Raw genomic sequence first — 22569 nt, forward strand, 5'->3', positions numbered from 1 at the left:
TGATGTAGTGGTAATGGAATCGCTAATTTAATTTAATCACCACTGTACATAGTGTTAGTTAATTGGTGCCGGTCCATTTGGACCGAAAGCACTGCAGGGCTTCGGGGCACATCAGCCATTAAAAGCATAAAAGGCCATCAGCAGTGGTAAACATGATTTCATAAGCACCATTACACAATATAATCAATATACAGGCAGAGAAAGAGCTGTGAACGTGAGTGCTTCTGAACGTGGGATAGTTGGGTTGATGAGCCTGAGCTGAAGTCGTCTTCATCATACAATTATCATTGCATCATCGATAATTATTTGGGTGTTCCTGTGGTGGTTGATGCTTGAGTGCTGCCACTGTCATCGCGAGACACAACCCTGTAAGGTTTTTCTGATCTGAGCTTGGTTCACCGGAGATGGCATTCTGCTGATGAGATGAAAGATGGATCAAAAAATTTGAAGATAGCTGTTATTTTTCTTCAACCTGTAATCTATGGGAAATCACGATGCCTCATTGCGTTTCCCTCTACAGCAAAGACGTGCGCTGCACACATTAAGTGTGTAGTCATCCCGTTCAACCGAAACAGAACACAGCGTTCCGTTCTTTGTTTCCTGCAGTCAAGACACGTTTGCAAATGACATGTTTGCAAAGAAAAGTGGATCTCACGATGCCAACAGCTATTCACGGTATCACCTCTCCACCCTCTTATATGGATGCTCACTATACAAGCCCTCTTCTTTGGAAACCACCCAACACAAAAAAGGACAATCTTGGAACGAAAATGACGCAATTTACACTCCCATGTCCTGGGTGCCACTCTGCACACTCGGCGCTGAAGCAGACATGACTGTCTCTTGGTGAGCCTTCTCTGCTCCCATCACGGTCCAGGCTGTCGATAAGACGTGTGAGCGTGAGGACGTACGCAAGCAGTCTGGGCGCCAGAGTGAGACGACGAGTGCGGCTGGAGGTCACAACAGCGTCCTTTATATTCTCATTCATCCGGCGGGAAGGAGGAAGGAGCCCCGCTTGATCTGATTGACGGCTGCAGAAAAATGATCCTGCAGCAGAGATATAGCAACCAGACTTCTGAATATATCTAGGCAATGGCTGGAGCGTTTTGAGCAGATTGAGCAGGATCAGGTTGAGTTCATCTGCCCACTCGGTCATGCATTATGGATGACTCAGGCAGAGGAATGCAAACTGGTAACGAGTGTTGAAAGTTGATTATATATTATATAATATTGTAATTTATTGCTATTGACGCTTTCAACGATTTAAAGGGATTCAAGATTCAAAGGGCATCATAAGGAGCTGGCAAGAACCTTCATTAGAACCATAGAGTACGGACATTGGGATTTAAACCAAGAAGGTTATATCTCTTTAATACCTGGTACAGACCAACACACACACACGCACACAGGCCTTTATTCATACTATATGCTCCCTCAAGCCCTGTGGTATGCCTCGTGCAAAGTGATCCCCAGTGATCCCCAACACACACACATACACACGCACGCACAAAGGCACACACAGGCACACACGCACAGAGACAAACAAACACACATGCACAAACACACACACGCACACGCACACACACAGGCACACATGGTCAAAGACACATACGAACACAAACACACACACACACACACACACACACACACACACACACACACACACACACACACACACACACACACACACACACACACACACACACACACACACACACACACACACACACAGGCAATCACACAAAAAAAGAGATTAAGCTTTCCATGCTGAGTAGAGGTTAAGGAAGAGAACCTTCACCTTCCAGGCTGACTGCATGCGTGCGGATCATGCTGGCAGCCTTCCGGACACTTCAGTACCATCTGTGACCCTGACACCGCCCACCGTTGGAGGGTCAGAGGTGTTGTCAGACCTCAGTGTGATGTGGTCCCCGTGAGGACAAGACAGGCTTACAGAACATTGGTCTGCGGTCTACTTTCAGCACATTGATGTTGTGGCCATTGTGATAGTTGCCCTCACGTCCTGTTCATCATGTTGACCTTGTTCCGTCTAAAAGGTCAACATGCTTGGCCACCGACAAACCCAGACGCACACACACATGCACAGACACACACGCACACACACTTGACATTTGCCATGGGGCTACGGGAAACAAAGGCTGTGCTAATGCCGAGCATTTTACACATGCAGAAAAAAATTGTGTAGATCTGGTTATGGCGGTGCACTCGGAAAAACTTGTGATACAAAACCTGATAGAGAATGCTTAGCAATCCATTTAAGTCCCCTCGTTTCGGCTAAGGTCATGTTTGGTCAAGCATCTTATTTGCCCTTTAAAAATGATTAAAATGAACACTTGACTAAAAGGGATTGTGGACGCAGAATTCCACAATTAGGTCTAGCGTTCGTTCAGTTAGTTCCTAAACCGTGCCTCCATACGAGTAAGTCGTCATGCCTTTGACAGTTTTTGGCATGTGCTCTGTCACACACCTTTACTGTTTGCCCCTTCCCCAAGGGCTGTCACGGTTGCCAGAGTGATGTGATGTTGCCATGGTGATTATGAGCCTGCCTTGTCTAAGAAAGGCATGGTGACCGTGGGACTGTGATGTTTCATGAACAAATCATTACACACAAACACACACACACACACACACACACACACACACACACACACACACACACACACACACACACACACACACACACACACACACACACACACACACCCAGCGAGCAGAAAGATAGCATCGATTAGGGAGACCAATGAAAGACCTGGAAACAGCAGAGTGTAAACTTGGTTCAGCGGGCCGTAAACCGAGATGAGAGGGATAGCCAATGGAATCACAAGTCCAACAACTTACTGAGGGCAAACCGGCTGCCCGCAGAAGGTGATGGGGGCCACGGCCGGTATAAGGGGCTTGCAATCCTTCGACGGCGCGTGTCACTTCGACATTTTGATGCCCACCGAAGATGCTTGGGTTATGAGGAAGCCGGTAATGGTAATTGACCCTCCCCCGTCTTCTGCTTTTATTAGACAGTTGGTAAATCGCTTTTAGAGTGACTCACTGTTCTCCACACTAACTCAGAGGCTGGGTGGTCTCGCTGCCATATCCAAGGGAAATATCATGATTACAAAATACTGTTTCTATCTGCTGGCGGATGATGTACCGGTGTGAGTGTACAGCCCCAATTTCTTAGGAATTTATCTGCCTTGTCTCTGGACTGATCCGCATGCATTTTTTTTTAAAGTGTAAGGCGCTGTGAGTGCTTCCCTGGTTCCTTTGGAGTGCGCTTCACAGTATTATTTTACATTTTAAAACCACAAAAAATGAATACCTTCCATGTCAACATAAATCAACAACGGCTTCACTGCATTTATATTTTATCCGAGGGCTCTGTAATATAATAGGGGGCAGGATAGTCTGGGATGTTTGACTCCTATGCACACACAAATAAACAAACAATTTGCCTGAGCCTGATGCACGCCATGTCACCGCAGAGCAGAGCCAGAAATGATCTACAAATTCCACCTTGGGGCAAATGAAGCTATATTCTATTCTACCATTCTACGTGATGACTTATATCTAAAGAAAATATTTCACTGCAAGTCGCTTTGAAAAAAAGGAACTAAACACAAAATGATCAATGGTAATAGTAAGTAATAAGTGACTATGATCAAAACCTTAAAACCTTTATTCATACTATATGCTCACTCAAGCCCTGTGGTATGTCTCGTTCAAAGTGATCCCCAGTGATCAATCCAGAACCTCTGCGTTGAACTGTTAACTTATTCACTGCAGCTGTCTCCATTTTCTATCATGAGGAGGCGGGCATCTTGTCCGAAGATGCTCTCGACTCGTCTCTCTGACGACCAGTCTCTGTACACAGCAGGGTTACCCTCTCTACATCACAGGAAAGTGCAAAGAATTATGGAGTTGATTATGGTAATTGAACAGCCCAGACTTTGACATTTTATATTCTCCTATTTGTCTATTGTGGCAAAGACAACCGAGCACTTCGTCTCTTCAAGAGCCTGGTGACATTGCGTCTTCTGATATCGAGGCACTAAATTTGACAATCTGTTGTGCTGATAATTTTTTTTTCAAAAGCGGTCATAAAATTCAAAATTATACTTCGCAAACGATCATTCTTGTACAAATTATTTTAAGCATAAAAAATAATGTTTCCTTTAAATCTCATACATATTTTTGTTGAATTATGTTTAAATATGCTAACGAGGCGGTGGCGTCCTCATTTTGGAATTAACTTTTGTATTAGCAGAGTGTGATACTCTGAGGCTCTCTCTAGTCTCCTGGAATATATAATAAGAAAGCTTCAAAGCATCGACGGATGAAGGCTCCATCCTTCATCATGCCCACATGCACACAAACGCGTACAAACACACACACACACACATCACATGCTCCGTCTTTTCCTGTCTCTTTTTTTGCCCACAGAGCGCACGAGGGAAAGATGATGGAAGATGTATATGCAGAGTCCTCCTCCTAATCTGTCCGTCTGTCAAAACCTCATTCTGCTCACACTAGCCTCCCCTTCCTCACACTCCTCTCTCAACGTTCTCCCTCATTCTGCTCACTGCTGTTCAAACGTTGGCCTTGTCAGATCTCCCCCGCTTTCCATAAAGTCTACCATATCTTAATTCTCCTCTTATCAGTTGAAGTAGGTGAGTAGTTACTCTCTCCCACTCTCTCTCTCTCTCCCACTCTCTCCCACTCTCTCCCACTCTCTCTCTCTCTCTCTCTCTCTCTCTCTCTCTCTCTCTCTCTCTCTCTCTCTCTCTCTCTCTCTCTCTCTCTCTCTCTGCTGGATGGCACTTCACAGGGACGAAGACGCTCGGTTGACTTCAGGAAAGTATCATCCGTCATTCAACTCACATCATTGGGCTATGAAACCGAACACAAGAAGGATTGGACGATGCAGAAAATTCTCTCAAATCACTGCAGCTATTAGAGTGGTAAGGATTGGTTACTGACGTGCGATAAATGCAGATCTTTAATAACGGTTATTAGTCACCAAATTGGAAGACACGCTGGTGCTGTTTCATAACCAATTATAAAACTAGGCAAACTTGTTTGTCGTGGACACATTGACAAGCTATGTGCTGCCGAAAAACATGTAATTGCTGATTGGATTCGCAATTGAAATACAACATCCGATACTCTGTTGTTTACAGTTAACATTCACGTTCTTCATGCTGTCGCTATCTATTTTGGACTCATCTCTATTATCGTTGACAGTTGCGGGTGGAAACGTACAGTAATGAAGAACAGAGTAAGTAACTCTGAGTCCATTAAGCCCCAGTGGATTGATCCAGCTGCTAAATAATGCAGGCCATGCAAAAGACAAATGAGTGATCAATAGACAGACCTCTCCCCCATTGTTACCTTAACCCAGCGGACATGCATAGAATCCAGGTGGTTGTCCTCATCCTGAGCCTGGCGCGAGGAATCGAAACGCAGGGAATCACAAACCGTGCGCCATGGCGGTCATCAACACTATCTCTGATACACTGCACACATCTGGGGGCAAGACAGTCGAGTGGTAAAGGTCTCCCACTCAGCCTAAAGGCTCTGAAATCAAACCTCCATGTGCGGCTATAATCCCCTAGCACTATACCCCACCCCTACCCACTCCTTAATGTCATGCATCCAAAATCAACAACCCACTTCGGATAAAAAACGACTCCGATAATCCATCTCATTGCGGCATTGCTAATCTATATCACAGACACATTTGTGGACTCAAGCAGATATCGAGGCGTTGTACCGACTTTAAGAATGGGCTCCATTAAAACGGCCGAAGGCCGACATATGGCGTCCCTCCATCAGGAGCTGGTAAACGGACACGGCAGAGTGCAGGTCTCTCTGGTGCCAGCAGGGCTGCTGACCACAGATGGCCGGGGCCTTAATAATGACCATGCTGCCCTTCACAAGGTGACCGCTCCGGGCCTCGGAGCGGCTGGGACCTCCTTCGATGAGGGTTGGGGGGCTGTTTGACCGAGCTCCAGCTTAGCTCTTTGGAGCTAATCTTGCAACTGAGAATTATTTCAATTAACCTGTTTCCTTAACGGATGTAGCTTTTAGGGCAAAAGATCTTTATTTTATTTATTTTTTGGTCTTCTGTCAACATGTCCTGTAAAAAAAACTCCAGCCTATGTCTTTGGTCTTAATCGTGCAACAATTAACCTGTTTTATTAATGGATGTGGCTTTTACGCGAAAGCCAAAATCTTCAAATTCAGGGTTGTCCAAATGTTGAAAGGTTCATATTTCATATTGCAATAGCTTGATATGCTATACTAGACCTATACCAGAAGAGATGTACTATTCCTTAAGAATAACTCATGGGATTTTTTGGCTCTGTATCTGTCCATGTCGAATGTTTTATCGGAAATATTGTGTTTACTGAAGAGATACCCACAAACAACTAATCCCTTGTAGAATTCATAGTTCTAGAATAGCAACACAAAATCAACTTCACAAGCACCCACTAAAAGTGTCTGAGTTTGCCTGAAAGGATAATGAGGTGTGTAGGTTTTCATAAATGTAAATAGTTTATATTTCTATTTATAAGTGTTTAGCAATGAAACTGATACATCATAAAAAATAGAGAATGACATTTAATATAAGGAATTGTGATTACAACACAATGCTAATATGAAGCTGAATTAAGGTTGCTTAAGGTCAAGATTGAATAATGAGCCTACATCGTCGAGAAAAATACCTAGTCTTAAGTAAAACTAAAAAGTAATAATACCAAACATTAATCAAACTAAAGTGAACTAACACACTGTAAACAAAGCCATGTCAAGCTTAATTAAAAGGATATACATTTATAAAAAAAACAACAACCCTTGACTAATGAATCTATTACTATTGAGACCGGGTAAAGTGTAATTAGCTGAATCCTCTCTGGTAGCTTCTGCTGTGGTTGGACTCTAATGAGCAGCTTTTCTCTCACAAAGGAGAAAGGAGAGCCAGATGGAGCAATGGATCAGGTGGCTATAGAGATAAGGCTTTAAGATAAATGGTTAGGAAATGATAAAACATAAACAAAAACACAAAAAACACAAAGCATAAATGCAAATTCTTTGTGTCTCTATAACAAGTTAACAGCTCTTAAAGCCCTGCACTAGTCCGTGTGATGAGTGAAGAAGTACTGAAGTGCAAACTTAAATTCATTAGAACTAGCATAAAGGTACCGGGATCGAACCCAAAAGTCCACCCCCTAACTATAAGCATCCTTGAGCAAGAGATCCTAACCCTTACCTGCCCCATAATGACATCCAGCTAAAATTCACTGTAGGTTTCCTAGGATAAAAGTGTCTGCAAGATGCCAAAACTCATAACCCAACTTGGACCTAAGAGTTTCCAGGTCGCATCAGGTGAGAACTCACATGTCCTCACTCCGGCACTCTGGTGTCAGCCAAGTGTCTACAAGGGCTCAAGGAAATTGGCTTAAAGGGGACGGCGGTACGAACAAGCAGCTGTGGTTCCTGTAATTGTTATTAACTGTGGCACATAAGAGAGAGCTGGAGCTCCATTGATTTTATGCAGGCTGAGATTTAAGTGCAGCACTCCACCGATACAACACCCCAATGCCAGGAGTACACTGCAAATGAAAGGCAATCCCTCCCCGCACACTCCGCCTTATCCCTTGAGAAGCCAGATCAGCAGAGGATTGGTCGCGTTATGAAACCAACCTGTATTGACACTCCGGGTAGAATTTATTTTCACTTTCCCTCCTTCGTTCTTTTTTGACAAACTCCGCTGCAAGCATAATTTCCTTGAAGGTTGTGAATAAAGGTTGTTCAAAATGTGTGAAGGCCACAAAGAATTCACGCTATCACTGTGGATAGATAACGCTGATAGCATTGTCTGGCATTGTTGGCAGGATAGGATGGACTTTACTGTAGTATTTTGAACACGTTTGAATGTAGACTGGTAGTAGATGAGGTTTGATACCCCCCCCCCCCTACCCCTCACTATGCAAAGCGCTTTGAGATCCTTGAAAATAGCCAAACACTTGACAGAGTGCTGATAATAAATTGATCAATACATCATCTTTTTTTCATTTTTATTTTTCATTCTGTTTTATTTTTCAACTGGTGGTCTTCAAGTGCAGAATGGTTGCAGAGATAGTAAATATCAGTCTCAATTCCCCTCACAGTGACGGGGGAAAAACACAATACCCAGATGCGTTATAGCAGTACATTCCTGAGGAAGTAGAAATTTATCTCAGATGACATCTCTAATGGGGTTTACCCTCCTCTTGCATCTGTTATCGCTTTTCCCCACGCACACGTCATTTAAAATCACACACACACACACACAACCACACAACCACACACTCACACAAAGGGAGGCAGACAACCACACCTGTGAATTTCCTCGCCTCCCTTCCTCCTCTAAAGGAGGCCAAGGCTTTGAATGCAGCCAGGAAGCATTTTCTTCCTTTTTTCTCTTTCTTTCTTCCTTCACGCAGCTTATGCAACTGCGAAGGCAACTCCAAATAAATTATAGATGCAGTGTAACCTTTTCCCAGCGAGCGGTGGCTTTCATCAGCGCCACACACTGAAATGGTCGTGGGCAGGCCGTGGCTAGCACGCCGCAACCTGGGCTAATTGTTAAACATGTTCCTGTCAATCAAGCATATCCCGCCTGGCAAGTGCTCAGCCGGCGCTGCTACAATGAGCTGAGGCCCAGCAGGCCCTCCGCCAGCCTCAAGACTATCTCAATTCCATTAGCAGCTGTACAGAATGAGAAGCTAAGAGCCGCTGTCGACTGCGGGCTCACCAGGGGAGTCGCGGCGCCCGCACTGAATAGAATGAATGGACTCTGCTCTGTCTTCTTTTATTCTATGGCATATGTTTAATTTCCACACGCACGTGCGCCCGACGGCGGGCAGGGTAATTGCTGTTCGCAACGGGACGTCGCGTTAAAATACACAACAACACGGGACTGGAAACACAGATGTTACACAGCTTTCCTGAATAAAATTGTAAATAATCCATACAAAACAAAAACAAGCCTCGCAACGCGAGATTCTAGCGTGACGGAGCCGAGAGGAGCGTGCGTCGCGGCAACCGTTACGCCTCATTACAGCTCAATGCGGCGCCCTCTGCATTAATTTAGCCGCAGAGCTGGGAGTCTCAGAAAGGCAATCAGCTCTGCCATCCACCTATGGCCGAGCCGTATGATTTGTTAGCTAACATGTTAGCGGGCTCACTGGATAACAAGAATAACCCGAGAGATCCGGTTGAACGGAGCCGTTCCTTTCTGCCACACGTAGCCGTAGCCCGATGTGGTGACTCATGGCTTCATGCTAATTTGGTAGCTTTTTCTGGAGATAACGGCTCGGCTCAGGGACGGCGGTGTTATAACCGGAGGAACCGGGGATTCTGGGAGTAGGGGGTGCGTGTGTGTGGTTGTGGGAATGTGAGAGGGTTGGAGATGATCATCAGCAGCCCATAAATGGCACTTGGTTACCCATGAAGCCCGTCGGAAATCTCTTGTGCGAGGTATATTTGGCCACCACCCGAGCGGTCGGCCTTTCTTGGGTGCCGTGGTGGAGGCCATCTCGAGATTTGAAATGGATGTGAGGAAGACGTTAAATGAAAGAGTATGATCTGTCATGCATTTCTCATTCCAATAAGCCCGCCACCGATTTCAGATACAGGCGAGCGCCGGTTCCACTCGGCTGGAGAGAAACATTTTCTGAATTTAAACACTCGCCCAGCCCGTCGCTCACTCAGAGCGTTAAATTCAACTCATAGCGGCTGCAGAAAGAGATTCACATTCTCCATATAGGGGCTTTAGAGCCGCTGGGTTGGCTGAAGATTGGCGTTAAGCTTTCTTTCTCTACTCTTGCCCCTCATCTAAGACATTTTAAACTTCTACTGCAAATTTTAATCATGGTTCGTGTTGACGCCCCTGGTGTCTGGTATCCTAATCCGCTGCCTTCAGGCAGGGGCACAGGAGAAAATCAGGAGCGCTTCTCAAAGTCTGAAGTGAAATTCCGCAAATCTTTCCCACCGGGATTGCTCATCAAATGATCAGCCTCAACCAAAAAATCGGATATGTAATTACGGCTTTTGTGTGTGTGTGTGTTCGGGTGTTTTATCAAGCCATCCTTTCATAGCATTACCACCCTTTTCACCGCCGCCATAGGGAAAGTTTTCTCGTTAAACCCCCCAATACGGCAGCGTCTTTCTTTGTGTGTGAGTTTCCTTTTTCCTTTTTTTCATCATATGTTTCTTTTGGCAGAACAATGTCCCTGTGGTAATGCATTTTGACATTGAATGGGGTAATGGAGGCTTAGGAAACTCACCCGCATGCCCAGCTCAATGTTTTCTCCCCCGTACACCTCCATACCAGGGTCCAGCAGACCGATCTCGCCAAAGTACTCCCGATCAACCACAAAGGAGCACCCGATCATTGCTGGTGTTCTGAAAGAGAGAGGCAGACCAAGGAAGAGTTAGTGAGAGAGAGAGAGAGAGAGAGAGAGAGAGAGAGAGAGAGAGAGAGAGAGAGAGAGAGAGAGAGAGAGAGAGAGAGAGAGAGAGAGAGAGAGGAAGCAAAAGAGAAGAAGAGAAATAAAAAGTGATACGAAAACATATTCCCCAGCTGCTCGTCTTTTATACACCCACAATGAATGCAGTTCATTACCCTTTACAGAAAAAAAAGAAGCAACCCAGTTCAGACACTGAAACCAATTAGGCTTCCGCAGCAAGATGGTTGATACTGCCTGTTAGACTGAAGGCAGAAACACCGTTTATTTGATCAGTATCAAATTAGGCAGTTCTGGAGGATCACCTCAGGTAAAACGCCTTTAACATTGGTCCCAGTGTTTACATAGCAAATGAAGCGTACACATTCCTCTCCATCTGCCGTGGGCCTGTGAAGAAGTGGCGACGTCGTGTTTAATATTCCCCACAGCGGTGCGTTCGTGTCACTCATTTGGGGGATGGATCCTCAGCAGAATGTATAAACCGGAGGGGTGGATGGGTTGGGAGGTGGTGGTGCGGCTGGGGGATGGTGTTTGCGCTGTACTGTTTTAATATTTTTTAAAAGGATAGATCTCGGGCCAACTGTTTATTATGCAAACAGTGAGCCGTCAACGCCATCCCACTCATTATGCTAATTCGCTGAGGAGATAATGTCTTTCATTTTAAATATTTCTACGCAGTACTTCGGTACCTCCGTGGATAAAGCTGCCATTGAGGTCCTCACTCTGGCTATAGGGCCCACATAGTGCCAATGTCAATTATGTACAAGTCCATGAAAGGCCTCATGTTCGTTGCGAGCCCTTGAGAGGGCTAAGGACACACTCTTTTATCTTGCAGGGCCCTGACAGGTCTTCGATGTGTTACACACCAACATGCATTAACAATTGAACAGCATACATAAAACACCATGTGCTTCACCATGTGCAGCCATGACTGCACGAAAGGCAACATAATGTTCTTTGATGTTGAAATGTAGCCCCCACAAACTTATGTCTCCTTGACACAGAGACTATTGATCTTCGACGTGCCTGCCGACGCTCTGCCATAACTCCCAGAAACCCTGTCGGTCGTCCCCGCCGACCCTCTGCCCCGAGCTCCCAGAAACCCGACGATCAGACCAAGGCCCTCTCCGTAGACCAAATTTCAAGCCGCCAGTCACCAGTCGAGTGGTCCTCCCAGTCAACAAGGCTCATCGCCAGCCTCTGAAGGAGTGCCCCCTATGTTGGCCCCCCTTCAGAGCGGTCCCCACTTACTGACGCCCTCCACAGCTGTCCCTCTACGTTGCCAGGCCCTTTGTCGCCGGCCTCCTGAGGGGGTCTATCTAGGTCGCTCGCCCTCTGAGCTGTGCAGCCTACTTCGCCGGCCTCCTAAATGGCTCCGCCTACGTTGTCAGACTCCTTAGCGGTTCCGCCTATGTCAACAGATTCCTGAGAGGTTCCGCCTACGTCAACAGACTCCCAAGCGGTTCCTCTTAAATCGTCAGATTCCTGAGCGGTTTCCGCCTACATTGTCAGGCTGCTGAATGGCTCCGCCATAGGTCGTGGGAAACCTCAACGGCTCTGCCTACCTCGCCGGTGACCAGACCTGTCCCGTCCCCCGTTCTGCTCCCCAGAAGATCCTCCAGAGCTGCCTCCAGAGCTGTCAGGTTGTCTTTCCCGCTCCCAGATCCAGGCCAACCACCTGAGATCTCCTGCTCTGTCCCTGTCCAGTGCCCTGGTCATCCACCTGAGGTTCGCCGCTGGAGTACTCAGTTTTAAGGCCTCTAACTGAATCCCTCACAAAGCTCACAGATCCTGCCACTCCCATCGGCAATCACTTCATTACCCTCACCTGAGCTTCCCAGTCAATCTTCCCCCCTGCACCTCATTTCCCCATTAGTCCCCTTGTCTGTTCTTTATTATTGTCACGTCCCTTTGTCCTTCCCTTGTGATGATGCTTTTCTATGCCAGTTTGTGAAGATGAGGCTCTATTTAAAAGCCATTTTTGTTACATCTCCGCAAGTTCTCGTCTACATTTGGGTCATATTCCTTTTGTGCCTGCTGCCCCGCCAGCAGTTGTGACACAATCCATCGATCTACTAATTGCAACAGAACATGTGAGGTAAAACTATGGAGGGTTACAGCCATTACAAGGTAGTTGCATTTTGTACTCTGGCATTGCAAAAACATGAAGGCAGATGGCTTGGCACCAGTACCTGTGATTATCACTCTGATTAAATGACAGATATATATAGAATCCTCTGCACTCTTAAATCTTGGGAGAAGCTCTCAGGTGCTACACCTAACTCATTCAAATGGATTCACATTGAGCATTCATCACGGGTAAACAAAATGCCCTTCAAACATGGTGTGTGCAATGTCAGTCATTATAATGGAGAATTATTCCTGTGGAAGCATGGTTAATTGACAACTTGCTTATCTTCTGGTTGGCCAACTAAATAGCTCATTAAAACTGGTAAGAGAAATAAAAACACAGGAATATGGCCGTGAAAGAAAATAAACAATACCCGTCCTGTTTAATGTTCTAAATTCGAGACAACAATTTTAGATTAAATTGTTGATAGTGTGTGAATTGAAAAAAGATCTTTACATAAATAATTGCCGTTAGCTCTTCAACAAACTTGCGCAAAAACACCAGTACTTAACTAAACATAGGGCCTGATTAACATTTTTATTTGCTTAATGTTTCTTTAAAGTGCTTGAAAAACCAATTCCTCCATTGCACCAGTGCCTTAAGTGATATGTTGAGAACCTTACATCCACTAAACCACATGGATTGCTGCTCTCATGAAGGCATCCAATCCTCCAACTGAACACAGCTGAATGCATCATGGTTCCTGCTGAGTCTACAAGTAAAACTTCAGAAGACCGTGTATGATTGCCAAGTACCCTACCGTTTTTTAAAACTTGGTTCTTGTTCAAAATCTCATCCAAGCCTCGACATTCAATTCATTCTCTTATAATGCCTCTCCAAATCATGCGTACCAATGTTTTTATAAATCATGTTTACAACTTTTTGAGTGCGTTGGGAGTGTCCAAACCGCCAGAGAAGTCCGGGGCGTCAGGGTTTAAAAGACCACCGAGCCTCTGTTGTCGAGGAAACAAGTGGCAGAACGATTCCCGTTAGGGGTCCACAAATCCGACACACTCCAGCTGGCCCTGGAGGGCCCCCGTCCGTTACAGCAGAATGTCAATAGAGAAACCAGAACCAGCGCTGCTGCCCCTTCCCCTATCGCACACATTCCCTCCATCCTATGTCCCTCAATCTCTCTCCCTCCAAAACTCTCTATCCCTTTATCCCCCTATCTCTTGCTCCCTCCTTCTCTCTCTCCATCCATTTGTCCCTCGATCTCTCTCTCTTTCCAAAACTCTCTCTCTCCCTCCATCTATCTTTCTCTCGCTCGCTCACCCTCTCCCTCTTTCTCCCTGAATTTCTCTCTCCATCACTATATCCCTTTATCCCTCTCCTTTTCCATCCCTTTCTCCCTCCATCGGTCTTTCTCGATTGCTCTCTCTCTCTCTCTCTCTCTCTCTCTCTCTCTCTCTCTCTCTCCTCACCGCGATTAATCCTGCTTAGAAGACGGATGAGATACAGACTGGCTCGGCCTGCGGTGTGCTCTCTCCTATACCTCACTATACTTAAGATCCAGAGGCTCGCTCTCTCTCTCTCACCTACTCTCTCTCGCTCTCTTTCTCTTTCTCTCTCTCTCTCTGTCCCTCTTGCTCTCTTTCTTTCTTTCTCTCTCTCTCATGCTATCACTCTCTCTCTCTTTATCTATCTATCTATCCATACATCCATCCATACATACATACATACATACATACATACATACATACATACATACATACATACATACATACATACATACATACATACATAAATACATGCATACATACATACATACAATAATAGTTACATCCTCTACAACCTCCTGACTGTTTCCCCTGGCCAACACTGATTCAGTGACAGTGGAACAGAGGTGTGACGTGTCCCTACCTGCAGGACAGATGGTCAAAGCAATGCACCACATTTCACATTATACATTCATACTAAAAACACTGGCTCGGCCCGCCACTCAAACAGCTGCCTCGGTCGTAATGTACAAGCCTTTCCCGCGGGAGGGGGGGGGGGGGGGTTTGCACTCTTCTGTTTGGGTTGTGGCGGTGGTAACAGCGGACACAACGTCGCCTTCTCTCATGAACACATGAATAAGGGATGCGACCTATCCATATTTCATCAAACATCCTCATCCATTATGAACGCCATTGGTCCTCACCTGATAGGGGCCGTCTCATCGCCCTTATCCAGCCAATCCTGGGGGGGGATGATGTACATGCACCACAGGCCCCAGTTGTAGCCGTGGGCGGCGTTGGCGTACTGCTGCACCTCAAACGTGTTGTACTTGATGTTGTCGATGGCGGGAAGGATGATGCGGCTGTGGTCCTCTTTCACCCTGGTCAGGATGGGTTCGGCCCTGCGGGACGTACAGAGGGGACGCAAGGGTTAGGAGGGGCCGGATATGTCTTGCTGAAGGCGGCTGATATGGTTCAAACCCCAGCCGAAAGATGCTGGGTTCAGGTGCTCCATCTGTGGGTCCCCGAGAGCAAGATGCCCAAGAAAATAACATGAGAATTTCGCTGTCATTCTCGATGAAAATGTCTGATAAATTAGTTAAATTAGGATATATTATTGATATGATGTGGAGGCATTCTTGCCCTTTTGCTGCAGCAGTTGTACTCATCTATGTGACTATATTCATCCGAAAGAGAATATGTGATTTAGACACATTGGACACATTAATAATAAACTATCTGCGTAGAGTTGTTTTGTTTCACTGTAGCGATGCTGACCCTACCAGGTAGGTGAGCATTTCAGGACGATGAATAATAGATTGTAGAGCGTATTAAATATAGAGTGCCATTTACGAAATGAGAAGGTCAAGGTTGAACTTAGACATGATGAACAAGACACTCAGACGCAGCGAGCGAAGAACAAAGCCCTTGCGCTGCGAACAAAGAACCTGCGCTGCGTTAGTTCCATGCTAGCACTGAACCGACTCATGTTACTCTAATGAATGCAGTTGTGCCTTTGGGTTGCGCTAATTAGCAACAGCCAGGCAATACACTTCCAACTTCCAGAAAAGACCTTTCTGAACTTGAAATCACCATCGGAGTCATTAGGCAGAGTTTAGACAAAAAGCAACTCTTAGAGTTAATCCTTATTTTGGGCACGCAATTAATGAGAGGGGAGGGGTTAGGTACCTTGCTGGAGTATAAGAGGTATGAAACTAACGAGAAGAGAATTGAATGAATCCTCTGCCGGGATCCATACTTTCAACCTTTCGCATAGGGGGATCTATATAAACATACATAGATAGGGGGAATATATAGGGGCAATATATATATATGTATGTATATATTTTTTTTATACATGTATATAGATATATATATATATATATATATATATATATATATATATTCCCCCAATGCAAAGGGAACGACGTCAGTCTGCGCAGAGCCTGACTCCATAAGCTGCTACGGCCCTCATCTCTGGCTGCGGCTCCCAGGGATGCATTGAATGGCGCGCTTTCTCCTCAGCCCACATCAAACAGGGCGGCAGATTGCACTGCTTGTCGGTTGTCGCTCGAGTGCTCGGCCTCTCATCTGGCATGTTCTTCCCCCGTTCTACTCTACCTCGAGCTATGGCCCGAGGTGTCGCTCCTCTAAGCCCGACTGTGCTGCAGCTTGGTGCTGCTTGTGTCGGTGGTGGCGGTAGAGAGGGAGGAAGAGGAGGAGGAGGAGGGAGAGAAGGAGGAGGAGGAGGGAGAGAAGGAATTGAGCCGTGGTGACAGGGCGCGTTAAGACAAGCCGTCTGCACCGTTTGCTTAATCCATCAGGCGTTAAGACCATCTCCGCGGCCGCTCACACCCTCCTCCACAACGGCAGGGTTTGTGTAACTAGTGCATGGGCCGATGTGGAGTGGATTTTCTCCCATTTCAGCGGGAAGAGAGGCGGACGAAATGAAATGATAAATGATCCTCTTGCGGGAGTACTTTGGGGTTTTGAAGTTCCGTTCTCTCCTAGCGCCCGCGACACCATCCTGAGTTCACACAAGCGCTCACATTTCTGAATCGTCATGGGAAACGACGTTTTGGAGCATACAAGATCACCATGGCAACCTTGCTTCTGTTCTGTACCTCCATCTCTGTCTCTTCCCTCTTCTCTATCTCGCCTGTTTTTGACTTACTCTTTGATGAAAAAAATATTCCTTGTAGGACCCTCCTGGGGAGCAATATACCTGATTTAAATTGAGCACGATCATGGGAAGACACACTGGGAGAATTATCAGAGGAACTTCAATGAGACAATGGATGTACATGATTCTAAAAGTAAAACCTTCACCTGGTGGGTAGGAACCACAAAGGAAACAAAGGTGAGGGGAGTTGCCATGGAGAGTAAAGAATAATGGCTGAAGGCAGCCAAGGCAGGAGAGTCCACGTTAATTTGCCATCCAAAAAAGGGGAAAGTGGACAAGTCAGTAGGATGCAACACGACTAAAGGAATCTACACAATAAAGAAGTCAGGAGATTGGCATTGCGTCAGTAACAGACTTATTGGCCTACAGTGTCAATTTGTATGCTAACTAGACACCTTTCCATTTTAGAGAGAAAGGAAGCTATCTATGTGCAAGCCAAATTTATTTTCTAGTCGCAATGGATACAAGGTTATATCATGTAAAAAATAATTTGATATTATTATTAGGATGAATTCTTCCACGACACCTTAATTATCCGCTCTCTGCCTGTGTCTCCTTATCGTACTGAAGTGGAGAGTGAAGAGAAGGTGGAGGAGGTAGTACGGATAGTGGTAATGGATGGAAATGGACCTATAAGGGATGATGATGTAAGTAAAGAAAGGAGGGAAGCGAGCAGTACTTAGACAGAATTTCCATTTAATAACTTTAGAGTGGCTGGCAAGAGCACTTTGCTTGTCATTTAACCATAGGCTACTGGCAGGCAAATAACTATTGTTACTGCTATTTAAAAATATGTTCACGTTATGAATACATTGAATTGATTATATATTATATGTATACATATTGACATATATAAATGAGAGAGAGGGAGAGATTAAGGAAACATTTATTAGTTATTATTATTTTTTTCATTCTCTTTTGATGTTCAATGAGTATAAAAGAGGTATTTCTGTTTTGTCCTATATCCTCCACATCCCAGTTGAGGTGAAACTCAGCCAGTCCATAGTTCACCCAATTCAGCATAACTGTCCTCGTATGAATAAGAGGAATAAAATGTGTGATTCCCTTCAGAATAACCTTCTTTCAAAGGTTCCAACTGTCATGTACGAGCTGATCCAGAATATCTTACTTGAAAGAAGACCAAAGCTGTTTGAATATTGTTTGGGTATAAAAAAACATGGGGACACAAATGAAGCACTTGTTCATTTGTGAGCCCGTTGTGTATTCATTCTACGTTATAGCCACCTCACCTGACCCTACATCCAATGAATATTCAGCCTACAACCTGCCCAGCGTCAACCCAATTAGCAAAACAACCCTTTCTTCTGAACACAACCTCATGCTGAATATTCATCTCAATCAGAATAATGTGTGTGAAGGCACGCCAACTATGTCAGCCGGGTTTCTGTGACAAAACCCGGCAACGTGGCGCAAAGGAGGAGGCGCTACCACAGGCCGACACCCCCTCCCTCACCCCACCAGATACACACAAACCCCTGCGTGTCCCCCGCCCTTGAGAGCAGCCCCCTCTCAGCTCTACCACACCCCTGGCTGCACTCGTCCGCCATTCATCTTCCCACCCGCTTGTCCTTGAGATCCAAGCGTCGGATGCCCCCCGGAGCGTCCAGCCATGGCCGCATCCAGCCACCTCCCTCCCTCCCTCCCGCCCTCCCTCCCCCTCTCCCTCCCTCCCACCCCCCCTCTCCCTCCCTCCCACCCCCCCTCTCCCTCCCTCCCACCCCCCCTCTCCCTCCCTCCCACCCCCCCCCTCCCTGGTCGCAACGACAGAGCGCTAGCTACACCTCTGGGATGCCTCATTTAGCACCATAGCAACCACTCAGGAAGCCAGCGCATTACATCTGGCGTTTCCTCGCCAGACGGAGTCCGTATCACGCTCCCTCCCCCCCGCCTCCCCCCTCTTCCTCTCCCGCCTGCTGCCGTCCTGCGCATCTGTACACCACCGTAAGGGCTTACTCATCTCCCCTTCCGACCAGCTGAGATCCACGCTCCCGTTCCGGCGAGGGGGAGGGGGAGGGGGAGGGGGAGGGGGAGGGGGAGGGGGAGGGCGGGGTCAGGGATGGGTTCACTTCATGCTCAGCGATGAGTCATCCTCCCGTACAGGGGGGTTCTCTGAGTTAGCATGGGTCCCCTGTTATTAACCCCTGGGTGCTGCGTGTGGCTGAGGTGATTGGTTGAGCTAAGGGGTGGGGTTGGGGGGGGGAGGGAGGGGGATGGCCTTCTGAGATATGATGTCCTGCTGTCTGCTTATCCGTTGCAAAGTCACGCTATAGGCCGCCAAAGGCTCCGAATCAGCCTGAGCACATATTACTACTGCCTTCAACAAACAGGACCACAGGAAGGGGTCACATTGGAATATCTTAAGCCAGGACAAATATCCCTGGCATCCTCATCCCCGTGCGGCTTTGCTGCACAAACACAATCTTCGGAGAGATCCAGGGGGTCTTCTCCCACCGTCTTATATCCACGCCACCAACAAAGAATCCCACCGCCCGGCGCCCCTTTGAGATTAAGTCGTCCTGTCTGATATTATTTTTTATTTTTTTGTTGTAATTCTATGGTTATTCTATTTTCACAGATTAATCGAATTTTGTTACGACACATCTTATTCGTGCATCTGGAATTATCAGATAATTGGATCTGGCTTCAGTCGGGGTGGTGGTGGGGGGGTAGGGGTGGCACGCTGAGAATAACACATATCTAAAGCTCTTTTTATGACTGCGGAATATTTGATCTGTCGGTCGTGGACAGCGCACTGTAGCCTTAATTCATCAGACAAATTGTTTCAATGATATTATACGTGTCGCTGTATGCATGCAAAGGGGTTACGCCATCTGTGCGCCACAATAATGGATGTGTGCACATGTGCGCGTATGCTGGAGTGCATGTGCAAGCGTCTTTGCGAGGCATCTGAGCATTCACTGCCTCCGGCGATGTGGAAGCACATTAAAGGCTTTGAGACCAACCAGTGCTTGGTTGAATGCTTAAGGCATATTTATGGCCAGGAGAAATATTAATTCCTGCCTGTTTTATGAATACAGTACCATGCTGGAGGATTTCAGGTATTTCACTTGGAATATGAAATCCCTGCAGAGTCTCGCACCACTTTTGAAGACATTGCTCTGATACACTGGCATTAGTCTTGAAATGGTTCTTATGATGGATGGCTAGATTTGATTGCATATGTCTTCATATGGTTTCCTCTGGATGTAGTTGGTGTAATAGATGAGCATCAAGGCAGCATAAGAAGTCGCTTTTCGTGTTTTTTGGAAGGTTGCCAGGCCTGGAAGCTTAATCATCTATAGATAGTTCACAACAACACATGGTTTTAAACATAAATGCAGACAGTGGGCCACTACCAGCTGCCAAGAGTAAGGCCAATGAACAGTAAAAAAAGATATGACATATATGGAAACAATCCATTATAACCTTTATTGGTCTTTTTTTGTATTTAAATTTAATTTTAATTTGTGTTTTTTTAATGGTATGTCATCACTAGTTCATTCTTAACCAATGCACAAGCAATACCAGAAACAATCGGCTATCATTTGATGACCGGCTATTGTCTGATGACCGGCTATCGTCTTCACCTCTTGGGACAACTGGCACTATTTCCGGGGTTCCGGTGTAGCCGGATAATGGATAACAACTATCCGGGCCAAGACTTTCTCTTCCGCAGAAAACACAGTCATCAGTATTTTCGGTCGGTGTATCAGGTACAGACTACATGCCAGCTAATCTCTATAAACAGATATCAAAGCTAATAGAAAGCGACATCATTGTGTATAGAGACAGTGATGAGAACGTGTTGACGGTGAGATGAAAAAGAGCAGTGTTAAATGCAAAACAAATACTCCAGGATGGATTTACTAGAAGAGCTCCGAGCTGTGCATTGTTGTCAGCAGAACAGCGAGGATGTTCAGCATACATTACAGAATCATGCTTCAATATCAAGATACTATGGGAAGGACCCATAGTTACTCAAAGGCTTATGTCCAAAACAAACTGATTTTGTTTGCTCTCTGTTTTTCATTTTTGTTGAAATCGATTGACAAGTAAGTAACTGAAGCCGAAATTCAAATGCAAAACATAAGTAAAGATTGAGTGTGCAAATTACAAATTGAGAGCAAAAAGTTGGAAAGATGAGTGTTCTTTGGGCTGGCACTTGTTCTAACATGTGAAAACAAAATGAAAAGACAGGCTTACTTCAAAGTATGGATAAATAACTGTGGAATAATGTGTCACTAGCTGAAAGTGGCTTCGCTTATTTGCTTATAATGAAAGCTGCTGCAGGAAAGAGGTTTTAATACAATCTCCTGTACACTGGATTTTAATTCTTGAAACTATATTCATGAAATATGTTTATTTGAGCCCCTTTCATGTGTAAATATTATTTATAAACCAAGTAAACCCTTCCCTTATTTGACCCTTTACAGAACAACTGAGTGGGATGAAAACTGCTAAGACGTTAGATATTATGAGTCCTAAAATAAGACTCTGAAAGCACCAAAGGCTCAGAGGACGTAGGATCGATCTGAAATAAAAACAATTACGACTCAGCCTATTTGTCCAAATCATCTTGAATAACTCCAGATGGCAACAATGCAGGATGTTCAGACCAGGCCAACATACAAGTAGGAAAAATCGCATAAATATCAATTTATTTCAGACTTCTCCTCTGCAGTGCTGTGCTTCCGCCGGCATCGTCCTCAACACTCACTCCCACTTCACCACGATTAATCCTTCTTAGAAGACGGATGCGCTACAGACTAGCTCCGCCTGCTGTGTGCTCTCAACTACCTCACTATACTAAGGATGTAGAGGCGCTCTCTCTCTCTCTCTCTCTCTCTCTCTCTCTCTCTCTCTCTCTCTCTCTCTCTCAAACCCAGATGGATTAAAGACTTTAATTATAATAATAATAATAAACACACTGTCAGCCAACCCAATATTAGTAATTAGCGCTGGCCACTAATCCCGTATCTTTGTTTCAGGCCAATCAATGCGTTGACACGTATAAGACTTAGTTAGCTCCTCTTCCTCATTAGGCTAGTCTGAAACACCTGTCAAAATGCATCGCTACGCAGCTCTGCTTGTGCTAACAGCAGCTCTGACCGAGGGCTCGCCCCACTAAGCCACACCCCAGGGGTGAGGCGTTATTGGAATGAATCATCCGCTTATAAATGAGTGCTGACAACTGGGGCTCCAGCTGCGTGCACCAGGAGTGGGTACAAGGTCGTCCAGGTGAGGACGGGGGACAGGAACTAGTGGGGGCATCCGTCTTACTTTGACCAGTGTATGACTGTAGTTTGCTAATCCTGTCCTCACCGATGGGAGAGCACTCATAGTAATGAAGAGAGGGATTTCCTAGAGTGAATATATATTTAAAGAGATTTTGAACCATTCTAGAGAAGAGGAACACAATGACTCACAATAAAGTCTGATGGGAAAATGATTAGGAAGCAAGGAGGGGACTCTTTCAAGTTCCCCGGTATTTCTTTACTGGAGAGTTTTCTCCAACATGCAGTTACTCATGCCTGGATTAAGAGCAGAGATCTAGATGTGAATATATTTAATCCAAAATATATATATAAACAGGTTGCCGGGGAACATTTTGAAGCGATGAAAAACCACCAAATGATGCAACCAACTGAGCAACTCCCCCCAACAAACAGTGATGGCAAAGCTTATAGACTTCAACAGACTGCAACCACATACACACACAGGCACACACACACGGTAGTAAACACATGTTCCTTTTGAAGAGAGACATTTGAA

General features: G+C 45.6%; 1 protein-coding gene across 1 annotated transcript in view; it reads right to left on the bottom strand.

Moving 5' to 3' along the window:
• Window positions 1-22569, bottom strand: part of galnt9 (polypeptide N-acetylgalactosaminyltransferase 9) — a 70652-nt gene that overhangs the window by 17565 nt on the left and 30518 nt on the right. The window contains exons 5-6 of the mRNA XM_056592775.1: window positions 14798-14995; window positions 10344-10461 (exon numbers count right to left, since the gene is read on the bottom strand). Coding sequence (XP_056448750.1) covers window positions 10344-10461; window positions 14798-14995 — 316 coding nt within the window. The remainder of the gene's footprint in view (window positions 1-10343; window positions 10462-14797; window positions 14996-22569) is intronic.

This window comes from Gadus chalcogrammus, chromosome 6 (assembly GCF_026213295.1).
Source record: "Gadus chalcogrammus isolate NIFS_2021 chromosome 6, NIFS_Gcha_1.0, whole genome shotgun sequence".
Taxonomy (NCBI): Eukaryota; Metazoa; Chordata; class Actinopteri; order Gadiformes; family Gadidae; genus Gadus; species Gadus chalcogrammus.